This window comes from Drosophila simulans, chromosome X, assembly GCF_016746395.2.
Source record: "Drosophila simulans strain w501 chromosome X, Prin_Dsim_3.1, whole genome shotgun sequence".
In the NCBI taxonomy this organism is placed as follows: Eukaryota; Metazoa; Arthropoda; class Insecta; order Diptera; family Drosophilidae; genus Drosophila; species Drosophila simulans.
The window spans coordinates 14077094-14091972 of NC_052525.2; the positions used below are offsets into that span (position 1 = coordinate 14077094).

At 42.8% G+C, this 14879-nt stretch overlaps 1 protein-coding gene across 2 annotated transcripts in view; it reads right to left on the reverse strand.

The window, feature by feature from the left end:
- The window catches only part of LOC6725952 (netrin-A), a 44638-nt gene extending 33814 nt beyond the window's left edge, over positions 1–10824 (reverse strand). The window contains exon 1 of one of the 2 annotated variants that reach the window (XM_016172586.3): positions 9032–10823. In XM_016172586.3, coding sequence (XP_016039304.1) covers positions 9032–10133 — 1102 coding nt within the window. In that variant the 5' untranslated portion in view covers positions 10134–10823. Of the gene's footprint in view, positions 1–9031 lie in introns of both variants that reach the window. The other variant, XM_016172587.3, reaches the window with a different exon arrangement.
- Positions 10825–14879: the final 4055 nt, after the last annotated feature.

A 14879-nucleotide genomic window follows, 5' to 3' on the forward strand; every position in this document is an offset into this window, starting at 1 on the left:
TTGAAATAAGATAGTAATTTGCTCAATTTTATGAAATTGTTAGGATGAAGTAAACTAAAGTTAACCCGAGGTAAAAGAAACGGTTTAAAGGGACTTTAATTGCTCGTGCTCCATGTTATTGTAAATATAAATTTTAGGGCGAACTTTGAGTTTTCCGAGTGCAGGTTTTGATTGCACTTCACACCTATGATGCACCTGACGCCGACTGAGAGGCGTCATCCACATCGTTTTCTTTTTTGGCCACTTTGCGCAACTTCTTCGCCCCGTTTTCGAGATCTCACCGGTTTTTCCTTCTTTTTAGGATAAATTTTCCCGCTGACAGGCTGAAAAGACTGTGAAGGGGCGAACGTTCTGTACTTTACTCGATAATTAGCTGTATTTGGAGCAGATTTTATGGCATGTTCGCATGAGGTGAGAGCTAATTTCTCAACAAATAAAAAAAAGAAAAGCTCGGCGCGTATAAAAGTGAAAAGCTGAAAATGCGGACCCGTGTGTTTGTTTATCTATAAAACAAATCCAAGAACATATCAATCAAATTGGCTGACTAAATGCTGCATCAAAATAGGTTAGTCAGGGGCATAAAAAACATACATAACGCAAATGTGAATAAATGTTCATGGGAAAATTTAGATACATTTTCTCTGCTCAACGTGATTTATGGACGATCTGAACAAGATTTATAAGAAACTAAATAAATCAATTCAAAGTTGGAAGATCCAATTAGTCAAAGTGTAAACGGAACGGCTAGATTTTTATGATTATGCTGGCCATTTAGCTAAATTGTAACCCTTATAATTTTGATATTTTGCCCAAAGTTGGCTTTCTCCCAATAACGCAAGCGAATCAATTTTAAATTAATCGTGTGAAAAAACGAGGTATAGTAGTTTGTCAGATGAAACTTAAATGTATGTTAAGAGTTATATTACTTCCCTATATTGCAAATCTATGCAGTTGGCCATCCGTAAAACTTCCCATAACCAACATGTTTCACTTGTGGTCATTTTATGGCGCCCACCTATTTATTTCCCTTTTTTTCCGATTTTTCAGGTGCCCATGGGAAGCAGGCAAGGTGCAGGCGGCAACAATAAAAAGGCAAGTTGCAGCGGCCGTTGCAAGTTTCTTGTGTATTGCTGTTGCTCAAATCTCGAATCGCATGTCCAAGTCTTTTGAAGCGTGCAACATTTGGAAGGCCGAGGGGATGCAGCTGTAGATTCAGATGGAGCTGAAGATGCAGATGCAGTTGCAGATGAGGAACTGAGAAGTTGTTGCGAGTTGGCAGTGTGCTGCGGCGGCATAAGTCAACATGTCGGCGGCAACACCATGTGCCATGTGCAAGATGCAATATGCAATGTTGCTGCTTCTGCTGCCTGCTGCCTGCATAATTCTCGCTGTGTGTTGCATGTTGTAAATGTTAAGCGCGGCAGCAACTTTGGCGGCGTCCAAGTTTTTCATCTGAGCATTTGCGCTTCACTGCGATTTATTTGCCCGTTGTTTGTAATGCCATTTATTGCTGCGATGTTGGTTGTTCGATGCCTGGCTGTTGTTGCTATTGCTGTTAAATGCTTATTTACATTACGTTTAGTGGCACTTGGCAGCGGCGTTTCCACCGAAAAAAAACTGAAAACTGAAAACCATGTTGAAACTAAAAACGGAAAACAGAATACCCAAGACCCGAAACCAAACGAACGCCCCTCCTTTTCCCCTTCGAAGGTGAGAAGTCGTTGTTGCCACTGCACACATTTTGATTTATGGGCTGCCTTCGGCTGCTGGCTTTTTTATGTCCGATATGCCATACATATCATTATGCTGGACACAGTGGGTTGATCAAACAGATTCGATAATAATATATATGCTAGTTCAAAAGACACTAACATGGTTTATATCATTTTGATGGGGAATTAGTTTTATAGAGAAACCGATTTTATGCCTTTGTTTATCATAAAGATGTTCTTACTACAAAAAAAACTTTTGATTCTGACTATAGATCCAAAAATAAACAGTATTTTGGAATTCGAGCTTGTAATTAGATTAATTTTATTAGCTATACAACTTATTTGGCCATAATATGAAAGCCAGAAGTAATTTTCCTGATATTTTACCCAAAATATTCCGACTTTTTGCAACAACATTTAAATTATATAAATTAGGCATCATTTAATTATGCTAAACCAAAAATGAATTGATAGTAAGAACAATCTTTGCTTTTGTTTACTAATTTAAAGGCCAGATTTTAAAATCTAGATTATCTAAAGATCTTTTAACTAAAAAACCTTTGCACTCCACCGAACTTCTTGACCCACCCATGTGAAGCCATCTTTTTGCTTGCCTTCCGTGTCTATTGTTGCAGACAGCTGATATTGATGTTGTTGTTGCGCATGGGCAGCTGCCCCAAGTTGCAAGTTCGCCGCATTTCGAAGGGAATTCTCGCAATTCAAATTCAAATTCAAAGGAATTCCCAAGAGCAACACCCAACAGCATCAACAAAATGGAAGTGGCAAGTACACACATATGCTTGTTGCCGCTATTTATGTACAAATGTATTAGCAACAAAAATGATTTAATAGATTCCACGAACAGACACGACTCCTCCAAAGCCACCCCCCACCCCCGCCGCTCTGTATCCCTCTGTGAAAAACCCAACCCGCTGGCATTCCTCGAGTTTGTGTGTTGACATTTGCCAACTGGCCCGGCATTCAGCAGAGCCTATTAAAAATGTATCCGACAGCTCCTCCATGAAGTATGCAACAATCTCTTATGCCGTTTTCTTTGGCACATGGACTGGAATCCTGATGCTGGGATGGACGCGAAGGATGGAATGGGATGAAGAGGATGGTCCAAGATCTGAAGGGAGCCAGCCCCTGATCCAATTAACTGCTTACACAAAACTCAAATGGCCAGACAAATAGAGACGACGTCGACGGGGTCGAGTTCCGTGCTGAGAGATATGTGTATATAAATGCATGTATGTATATATCCCCATTCCCATTCCCCTTTCACCTGATCCACCCCCTCGACCAGCAAGTAATAACAGTTAAAATCAACGCACGGCATTCGTCCTCACAACCCAGCTGGCCTTTGGCCATTTTCTAGCAGCCAAACACACGAACGGCGAAGGATTCAGATCCTTTTTCTACCTTTTGAGGCTGTGGCATAGAAATGGACAAGAGCTGTCCTTACACTTTGATAAGGAGGTGGAATCATAAATCCATGGCAAACAAACAAGCATATAAAACAAGGATTTTGAATATAAAACAAAAATTACAAAAATAATTTAAAAAATAGTCAAGGGTAGTAGTTTCCAAGATATTATTCTACCGTTTGTAGGGCATCCACAGATCGTTGCATCTACATTCGCCGATCCGCCCAAAGCTGCTGACTTAACTTTTCGTTTCGTTTTGGTTTGTTTGGCTTTTGAGCTCCCTGTGTCCTGGCTGCCTTTGCCCTTTGCTTTTGACATTCGTTGGCTGATGAGCCGGCAAAGGATTTTGGCTGCTAGGGTTGAATGTTGTGCTTTGTGTGGCGTTATGTGCATAAAAAATAATCATAATCACTTGAAAGCCAAGCCCGCACCGAACCAAAACAAATGCCAATCCAAGTCCAAAGGCAAAATATGCAGAACGACGAATATGAGGGCATTTTTTAAGCTGCCAGCATTTTGCAAACATTTCGAGGGGCAATAACATAACAACATAAATTAAGCAAGTGCCAAAGTGATTGTGAAAAGTATTGGTGAATACATTTTGCTAAACACCACCGATGAAAGTGAATTCGCCAATGCTGATGGGCAAAAATTAAAGCCGATGCGAGGATATATGCCCAAGGATGGGCAGGATATATGGGCGAGGATGTGTCAGGATGACGATGAAGCCGAATGTGTGTGCTGGCCAGTAAATCAGAGCGTATGGCGATGACAGCCTCGTCATAGACAGCCGGCCATCATAACGAATGGTCTAGGTGTCCCCGGTTCTATTCATGCCCCCAAAATGACAGACCCGCCACCTGGGGGCTTTCATTTGGCAATGATGTAGTCCTCCATCCTTTTCATACCTGGTAAATTGCATTTTAGGCTTAATAACTATAAAGTATGTACATATGCAACGAATTTGCCATACTAGAATTAGTTATAAAGGCATAATTTAAAGGGCATGTCTACATTCTATAGCGATATTTAATTAAAAGTTTTTAACTAACTAAATCTGTAAGATTCCAACGCCCAAAGTGCAGGGCATCAGAAAGTCGGGAGCCGAGATGCTTTAGTTATTTTCTTGTATTTTTTCTGTTTTTTTTTTTTTGCACACTGAAGTGCGCATTTGACAAGCCCGGTAAACAACAATTAAAATGACAACGGAGTAGATGGCGAGGCGAAAGGATTTTTGCACGTTTCGCTTTCTACTCATGGCGCCCTCGTCCTCATTGTCCCCTCCCCGCAATCCATTCATCCTTATGCCAGTGGAAGAAAAAATCCACGAGTGAAAAAAAATGGGAAAAATTCATGAAATGTTACTGATGAAAACTGACATAAGGCGACTGGCAGGGAATGCTGTGCGAAATTATAGCCACAGGACATTCACACACAAAGCAGCGGAATCACAGCCAAACAAAGCCCAAGCCCCTCCAAAAAGGATGTTCAAATAACTTGAGGACATGCCAATGCAATTTCGAATCAATGTCCAGGGGAGACAGCCAAAAAAAAAAAAAAATGAAAACAGGAAAAGCGGAGACAAGATCGGAAAATGTCAGGGGAAAAACTCTGGTAATAGCAGCAAAAACTGGCAGATGGGAAAATGCATTTACAAAGCAAAGGTGATGGGGCCAAGTAATGAAATAACCTTTAACTTGGTCAACAAAAAAGGAAAAGGATGATTATATATTATGTATGGCCCATATATATCAATTTTATTTCAATTTATGAATATGAAATTGCATTTAAAGACTTTGAAGTCCAAATTAATTAACTAATTGATTCTTGTCAAGCCAAATATTCCAAGAACTTACTCAGCTTAAACGGATTAGCTAGCTGAAATTTATAGGTTTAACGAATATTCATACATCATTAATAACACCACTTATTAGTTAGTTTTGATGCCCTTGTTCTTCTCTGATGATATACAAACATTAGTCGGCGGCTGCCAAATCATTCCATTCGATTTTAGTTGGACAAATTGTTTGGCTAATTTGCGCGGCATTTTCGTAAGCCCACGGCACATTTATCACCACTCCGCAGCGAAGCATTTTCGACCCGTCCATCAGAGGAACTATTTCTGGCAACACGGCGTATGAGTAATGTCTTGATTTGCCAAACGTTTTAACGGATTTAAATTTATTTATTGCGCGCCATCTCAACAACGCCGACGTTAATTTTAGCCGCATCTCACGAACTTGTTTGTTTTTCTTCAAATTTAAATTCAAATTGAAAATCACATCGGTCTCTCCTCGATTTTCCTCTGCTCTTCAGCTTTATGACTCCCATGTGAATCGAGCATGCATATCTGTATGTATATTATATATTATATATATATATAATTCGATTTCTGGATCCTAGGCCCGATTTAGGTGCGTATGGAGGTGTGATAAACTGCATTCGCCCTATGATTGGGGGGTTAAGTGCGGGTCAAAGTTGGCTGCCGTCTGAACTCATTAAATATATATGTATATATATATATATATATATATATTATGTATGTGCGCCAGCTCTCCTTTGTTCTCGACACCTATAAATCTAAGGCGAATTTATGCTCCAAGTTGGGAGTTTGGCAATTTATGGTAAAAGAATGTCGAGAATGAATGGTTTCCGGCGCACAGTGAAATAATGGGACTGCATCTGTGCATTAATCACGATTTTCCCGGGACTGTTTCGTAATTCGCTCCCTAAGATATTAGCCCTTTTAAGGGGATATTTTGTATGTCGAAAGATTGCTTTATCATTTGTTGATCCATTTAATGATCCATAATTTTGGTCATCGGCATCGAAGCACCCTGAGGGTGTTAAAAGAAATTTCCACAATATGCGCTATAAAGAATACCAACTTCCGCCTTAAAGTTTTTTACTTTATTATGTTTGGCCAGAAGCATATGCATTAGAAATTGTTTATTGCTTTTGGCGAATCATTATGAAAAGATACATACATATGATACATACATAAAGATACGTACATGAATATCTCGCATATAGTGCTGCTTTATTTTTCTAAATATTCATATAATAGAGCTCGATTCTTTCCACTTCCTCCGCCTATTTTACATAAAATCCTTCCATGTGTGGCATATGTATTTGTATTTGGGAAACTCCTAATTTAGTGAGTCCTTGCATGCAAATTGCCTGCTGTTGCCGCCTGCTCATTAAAACCCCAGCTAAATCGTTTTGCAGTTAGTTAAAAGATATCATCACGTGCCCTTCAATTCGATTCCATTCGATTCGATTTCCATACCCATTTCGTTTCGTTTCGTTTTCGATTCGATTCGAGTGCAATCTGCTCGCATATGTTCGCTTTTTCCGAATTTTCTGTGGTTTTTTCTTTTCACACCGCTCATCGGAAATATTTTCCGGCCTGGACATTTTCCGTTTCCCTTTCATTGTTGTTGCTTTTGGTCTGTAATTGCTGCCTGTTGGTTGTTGTCCGTGTTGTTTTTGTTGCCTTTGTAGCCGTTGTTTGAGGTCACATTGAACGTCAAAAGCGGCGATGGCAACGTTAATTTCGTTTGTCCATAAACATGCTACATATGCTGCGCGGGTCCTTTGAGCTGCGATCCGAGGGGGTGAGACGCAGAAGGTCGGTTGCATTTTGCAACCCTAATAAACCGAAGGGCGGACCAGGGGGCGTGGCCGGGAGGAGGAGAGTCTGGCACACGTGCCGTCCTCTGATAAGACCGCCTGCCTTCCATTCCCATTTCCATCTTCCATCTCCCATTTTCCATTTTCCATTTACCCGCCCCGTATGGTGTGACTGTGATTTATGCACTAAACAATACTAAAGGTCCCCCGGCTGCATGTCCTTTCCCTCTGATTCGCCCTACCCCCTTGCGATTGCCCACCAACTGGATCAGGAAAAAATTGCAATGTTATGGCACGTGATGACCACGAAGGACACTTTCATCAAGTGCCTGCTATGAATGATGCCAGTGCTTTTTGTGTGGAGTCCCGTCCACATGGAGCACTCTAGTGTGCAGTGTAACCCAATGAAATATAGGTTACATATTTAGTTGGATCTTACAAATCGTTGAGCTCATCAAAGATGCTGATTATCCTGTTATAAAACTAAACAATATAAATATGGTCAGAACTGCTAAATGGGATTATTTCCATGAAATTTGATAATATAGCAACTCTCCCACACTTTTAATGCCAAAAATTTCTGAACCCTTAAAATGTTGTCAGTTCTAATGCTCGAAATGAAATTCCAACATCAAAATCATAAGAAATCGAAAACCCAAAAACCTTCCCTGCTCTCGTTTTCATGTTCGATTGTCGGGAATTATATGTTCGCTCTTGTTGAAAATGCTTATCAAATTAATTTCGCTTAAATTCGCGCTTATTGTTCGAGCTCAGCGAGTTTTTAGAGGGTTAATTGCGAGGGTTTATCCCGGGGTTTCTGGATTCAGGATTCGGGATATAGCAATCCGGACATTGGAAGCGGAATATCGCCCTCGAAGTCTCGCCATTGTGTCCTGATTGAATGTTTGTGCTGTTGTTTGTTTGTTTGTTTGCTTGTTTAGCCTGGCCAAAGGTAACGTCTCGATTTCGCCGCGGTGGCGAGGGTTGGCCCAAGAGTTGCTACTTGATTGGGTCTCACTTACCTACGGATATTATTGTATGCGCATACCTCCCCCCATAACGCTCTACACGTGTCCATCGAGTTGTTCAATTATGGCTAAGCCAAATCCGCAGCACAAACAGTTATGCCTTTGGGTTTTCCTTCATATTTTCGATGCCAGATTCCTGTTCCTCCGCCAGCATTCTTCTTATCCTTGGCGAGCAAAAGAGCAACCCCGTGCCGAGCTAAGATGAAGACCAAACACACGCGACTGCCTCGAAAATTGAATTCTAATGGAGTTGTCGCCAGTCCCGTTCCCCAGCTCCAGATTACCATTTGCAACCCTGCTGCACTCCACCGACCTCCTTACTTTCTGTATTTTAACTTTGTGTCCCGATATGTTTGTCCAATAGATTGAGCTGGCTGGCCAGGAGCAGAATGTCCTTGGGGGTTACTCGCCCCGAAGGTAACATAATTTCGCATCGATATTTCCCCTTTTGCGGGGAATGTTTCCCTTTTTTTTTCGTTGGGGGAGTTGGTTGACTTCGGCCTAGGTAGGATGTGTGCCGGGAAAATCTGCTGGCCGGGTTATTCCGCACAGCAGAAGTTTAGGTAAAAGAGCCTCCGAGGCTCAGGTAGGATCCCTCGAGTATTGTCATAAGCCCTCTCAATAATATTGGCCAATAAAACCAAGCCTAATCCTATACTTTTCCCAGAGGTGTGTTCGATAAAAATAGTCGACTTCCCCATTTTAGAAGTGTTTAGACATGATTATGATAGGCAATAATATCTAATTAAAAAACGCATAATAACGCGCGACTCTCAAGTAAAAATAGAACGTAAAATTTCATAATATTGAGTTATTTTTGTTTAAATATTGTATTTGTATAAATTAAGGTAGGTATGTACCTGCATCAGCCCCACCGAAAATGTTTATATAGTGACTCTCCTTCCATTACCAATAAATAAACAAAAATTGTGAACTGAAATCGGTTCTTTGTTTATAGAATATTCGTAGAGCTGAATTATTTATTCCAAACTACTAACATGCCCTTAGTATTGAGCAGCGTTCTTGTGGATCTCAAACCCTGTTTATTCAAATATTTAAAATTGTTTTCGGAACTTTTGTTCCTTTTTCTACAACTTTGTATTTTAATTTTAATATCTATTCAAAAGTTCAGGTTCTAAAACATATTTAAATTCCACTTATATCCAGTCCATATCCGTTAACCCCCGAATCGCAAATAATATATTAAATAGAAAATGGTTTGCTGACTCACCTTTGCACTCATTGGCTTCCTTGGCGGTGGCTCTGGCCCAGGGACGATCGAAGTGGAATGGCTTGCAGCGTTCGCAATCCCTTCCAGCGGTATTGTGGCTGCACTCACAGTTCAGCTGCCCACTGGCGTCCGTGGAGCACTTGGAGGCGTGTCCATTGCACTTACACCGTCCTCCCACCGAAAAGTCCGAGATGGCATAGTGCAATCCACTGCCGGATGTTGCCACATCCCCACCGAGATTCGCCTCAATATTATTGCCAGCGGGTCCATTGGTCAGGGGCACACTGTACTTGCCGCTGGCCAAATCCGCTGCTCCTCCGGCTTCCAATGAGAGCAGGGCCTGCGGATCGGGGCGTTGGAGGCGATGGAACACCACCCGGATATCGGTGGCCGTCACCCAGTCCTGCAGCACCGGCGAGGAGTCCAGATCCCGAGACGATGGGCGTCCCTCCAGTGTGCTGAAGGCAATCCTGGAGACCAGTGGTCTGGTGACATCGCTGCAGCGGGCCTCGTGCTCGTTGTGGCGTCCAGTGGATTGGCGGGCGGGACGTCCGAAAAGCCGGCGGCACTGGGAGCTAAAGAACTGGAATGGCTGCCAGCTGAGCCCGTGATCGGTGCTCTTGTAGATCACCATCGAATCGGGACGCGGAGCGTGCGGGCACAGCTGTAGGATCACATAGGTCAGCTCGAACTTCTTGCCCAGCGAGAGGGTCAAGGTCACGTTGTCCCCACTTCCGGTCACCGGCTCACTGCGCCAGCAGGTCACATTATTCGAGTTGTTTAAATCGGTCAGCGAGCGGGCTGGAAAGCTGCGCAACGGATCCGCCATGTCGCAGGTGTGGCAGGAGCGCTCGTGATCCTGGTACTCGCAGTACCGCTGCGCACCCGACGATCCGCACGTGGAACTGGCCACCACTGGGGCATCGTAGGCGGCGTTCACAAAGTCCGGAATGCAGGCGCGTGGCTCGTGCGCTTTATTGTAGCACGGATCGTCCGGCGGCGCCTGTTGCGAAAACATCTTGAAGTAGACGTCATTGGAGATGCACTGGATGAGGCTGAACCCGGTGGTTCCCAGCAGCAGGAGCAAGATTCCACGGATCATGTTTGGGGGTTCAGTGGCTTGCTTAATTCGCCAATATTGTATTGTTGGTTTTTAAAATCACTCAATTTCTTTCAAAACAAAACGAAATCTTCAGCTTTTTCAGTTAAAAAAAAAACGCACTGGATAATGTATGATTACGTAGTTTTAAAATAATAAATTTTAAACCGTTCTGTAGTTTTAGAAATAGCTAATTTTTGGTATTTAATTGTTTCGCCAAATCACAAATAAAAATACCTTGAAATTTTCGAAACCGTTTACAAGTTGTAGACTTTAAACAAGAACTCCAAATTCTGTGATTTTTAATAGTTTGAAAAATTCACCAGAGTCGCACTAAACAAAAAAATTAGTCTATTGCCAATAGTTTTGAAGTTAACACATTTAGACCACTCAAAAAAATTCGAAATCGCCGCTTTGGCAGCCGTTTGCGCAGGCGTTTTTGAAGCGCGCGTCGCGTCTCAAATCTCCAGCCACTCGAATCCGCAAATCTCCAATCCAAAATCTCAAATCGCGTCGTTCAAATCGCCGTTCGTTCGGCGGCGTTCGGTTCGTAACGTCAAGTCGGGCTGCTTGTCCACAGGCGACTGTGTGTTCGTTTTCGTTCGTCGCTCGTTTTTTCGGTTTTTCGGTTTCCCGCGAGGTGTCGTCTGCACGTGCGTGTGTGCGTGTGGGTGACTGTGTGTGTGTGTTTGTGGTGACCGCGCTTGAGATCGCCGCCCGCAACATGTTGCTCCATTATGTTGCTGATGCTGCGCTGCCACAACAACAACACACCGCTCTCTCTCTCACACTCTCTCTCTTCAGACACATCTCGCTCTCAGTCACATGTGAGAGTTGCGCAGTTCGGTCGCAACATTTGTTGCTTTGCTGGCGCTGCAATTATTTTATTTTTATTGCCACTCGGCGACACATTTTGTTGCCGGTTTGTCGGCAAATAGCCACTGTTTTGTTTGCCGTCGCTTGTTTTTGTTGACTTGGCCGCACAAACGGGGCCACACAGCAAATCCAAACATTTTGTCCACTTTATGGAGAGATAACTGTTTTTTCAGCAGAAAAAAGCCATGTATATCAATTAATCGTGTAGAATTTAAGTAGCGCCAAGAAACCCGAAAACAAATCTATTTTCACAGAACTTATTGTTCATTATTCAAATAAATCGATAAAGAAGTTGGAAAAATCACAACTCAATATTATTACCAGTCCGAAACGAATTCGAAGTTTGGAAAACACACCGAAAATCCAATAAAACGATTCGATGTTTTCCAGTTTAATCAGCGGCCACAAATCAGCCAAATATTGAGAATTTCGAGACCGAAGCAGAAGAGAAGACATCATTCCGTTCTTCTGGCTCTTATGCTCCGCCTTGTGTTTACCTTTGAGATGGCTATCGATAATAAAGACGCCTCGAATCTCCGATCTTCAATCCCCAACTCTCTTCTTCTCGCGCTGGCTAAGTTATTAACTAGTCGTTAATGAAAATCATCAATTTTCGAAGAGGGCGCGTAATTACGCCGAGCGGATGGTCATGCCGATGACGATGGCTTCATTATAGCTTCCCCCCTGCCTCTTCCCCAATGAGCCCCCTATGTGTGTGTTGCCCCCCAAAATCCCCGATATTCCCCACCGCCTACTCCAATATTTTCTGCATTTTGCCTGCACCTTTCTGATAAGCGTTTCACTTTCGGTTCCCTTCGGCTTTTGCCTTCATAATCGGCGTCCACGCGCTTTTGTTTGTTTTTATTTGGAGGCGCGTATAATTACCTTGGTTGGGGCATGTGTGGTCGGGTGGGCGTAAGAGCGCAGGGGCGTGGCAGCGGTCGAAACCGCATCGGAATATAAACCTTAATTATTCGGCTTCTCACGAGGGTGCTGGGATATGGGCTTAAACCCAATGCTAACACCTAATCATCGTTGGAAGGCATGAAAGGTTTATTGTAAATATGGATGAAAATCGCCATTAAATTGAATGCATAAATCACAAAAGCATGTTTCCCCAATCAAACATTATATCAATTATAAGTATAATAATATAATATACATATGTATATATTACGTTCAGATTTGATCTTACCTTGTATCCTAATTTGTTGTACATAGTTGCTCAATTAAATTATCCCCATGATTAGATGTACTTACGTTTGAACCTTTGACTCTATGAATGCAACACCTACGGCCTTCATGATGCTACGAAAGACAGCTGGCCGGCTCATTTCCGCTTCCTTTGTTGATGCACCAGGGTGGCAAAACACTCGAATATTTTGTATTGCCACAGGCAGAGTGTCAAAAAACACCCGGGTGCCTGGACACCCAGTGTTTAGCGGGTGCACTTAGAGTGCAAGGGGCTTGCTGCAGTTATCTAATGCGGATCCACTTCCACATCCGCAGCCACATCCGCATCCAGGCAAAACTACTTCTGGTCGAAGGCTCATCGGCGCCTTGGCTTGGAGATTGGCAGGAGCATGGAAGATGGGGCGCTCAAGCTGGATCAGAACTTTTGCTTTATTACCTTGGCAGTAGGCGTGGCTGCAACAACCACAAAGCCCACGACCACGACATGACAACGCTGTGTATGTGGGTACACTGAGAGAATTTGGCAATTTGCATCAATTGTATAGTAATGAAACGAAAGGATAATTAATTAAGCACGAATTGTGAAAATTTGTGAATAAAAAATGTAGACGTACACTTTTAAAAATATGCCATATGTAATAATAATTCACTAGTAAAAACATAAGCAAGTATATTACCAAATTCTCTCAGTGCACCTCTGCGTTTTTGTCCCGCTCTGTTTGTTTGTATGGGTGGGCGGCCAGACAGTGCTAAACTTTGGCTTAATATTGGCAAGTGCGTAATGAAAATTGCATTGTCGTTTTCGCAGAGTTTTCACAGAGTGGGCGTTTAGGGGGGTTTGGGGCCTTTGGGACTGATAGAGGGGGGCGGGGATGGTGACTGGATGGAGTTGCGGTTCAGGACCATCCGGCCTTTTGTCATTTGTGCTTTCGAATGGGGCGCAAAGTCCAAACGGCTTTTCGTTGGTCCGTTTGTTTGTTTGTTTGTTCGCCAGGCCGACCGACCGACCGGCCGGCGGCAAGATTTTTAGATTATGACGGCTCTGCAATCCTCACCAGCTGGGCAATATCCAGATCCGCTCCTCCCCAGGTCATGCACCACGCGAAAAGCCCGGAGAACTTTATCCAAAAGTGAATAAACAAAATGAGAGGAAAAATGTTTAAATATTGACAGTATAATTAAAGAAATAGGTGCACACTTATGCAACAATAGAGTTAACGTTCTCTTTGCGCTGCATTCTTTTGGACACCTGATGCACTTCAAATGCACTTTCTCTTATGTTACTACACACTTAAGCTATTTGTTCGTGAAATCAACGAACTTTTTCCCCCAGTGTCCATTGTTTGCTGTAGTCCTATTTATTTGTGTTAGGACAGTCTTTCGCTTTATTGGTGACATCGATGAATGTGAAATCCTTTGCCGATTCCACTCACTCATCGAGGATTCTGTAGATTCACACGCCTGCAGAATCCCCCCACACACAGCATTCCTGCTCCACCATTTTTGGGGCTTTGTGGTCACTTTTTTGGCCAGTGTTTATCTTTGGGGTTTTTGTTTGTCTTTTACAAAGTGTTTGGCTCCGTAGTTGGTCTTTGATTTTATTGCTCGGGCTGCAAACATGCAAAAAATACGACACACAATACAATACAACAGAAAAAGATAAGTACAAATTTAGAATCAGGTATAAGGCCTGCCCCCATTTGGGGGGAGGAGGGTGGAGGGGGCGTGGCCAGGGGGAAAAGGGAGCAGGCGGTGCAACTAAAACGCACAGATAGCTGACTAGATTCCTATCAGCGTCAATAAATAAAGTTTTTAAATGGGACAAGAAAATAAATATGTGTCTCCTTGTTGTCACAGACAACCCAGGGGCCAGAACAGTGGGGCTTAGGATGCAGGATGACAGTGGGCTGAAACGATTGATATGCAGTAAAAAAAGGATTTTTGATGATGCTTGCAGTCTTATGTTAATTAATAAATATTTTTGTAATCATAAAAAAAGTTACCCAAATGTATGCAATAGAGTATATTCAAACTTTTGCACACTTTACTGTTGTATTTTTGAAACGCCAGCAATTTCTTCGACAACCTACAGTATCATCTAATTAAATTTTGAACTTACTTTTAAAGTTGCCATCTTCATTATTGATCTTTGATCACTTTTGGGGCCATCCCACTGTTATTCGCTCCGAAAAGTAGCGTTTACACAGCCCCGCATCCCCCGCCACCATTAGCTGCTGTCTTTCCGTTTGGCTCATATTGAAAAAGTTTTTTTCGAGTATCTATGGCTGTGTCTCCTCGGCTCCCCGGCCATTCTGAAAAATCACCCCCTCCCCCCTTTTGCCCGATCTCTTGGTCTGGCGCTTTTTTCCTGCCTTTCCCAGTGTGTCTGCGTTGTCTGTTGGCTGTCTGCTTGTTTGCGCGCTTTGTCTTTTGTCTAGTGCAATATGCGTCGTGTCTTGGCACCGCCCCCATTTTCCCCATCTGCCCCATTTTCGCCCACTTTTCCGGCGAACCGCCACTCCGCCCAAAAAAAAAAAAAATGCGGTTGGAGAATGCAGACCGCCAATAACTGTGCCTAATTTAACCTAAATAGGCGTCCAAAGTTGCCTGAAATCATTACTCATCGATAGTAATGAAAGGTAATAACTACACTGGTCAACAAAAATGCTACTTTCAAAT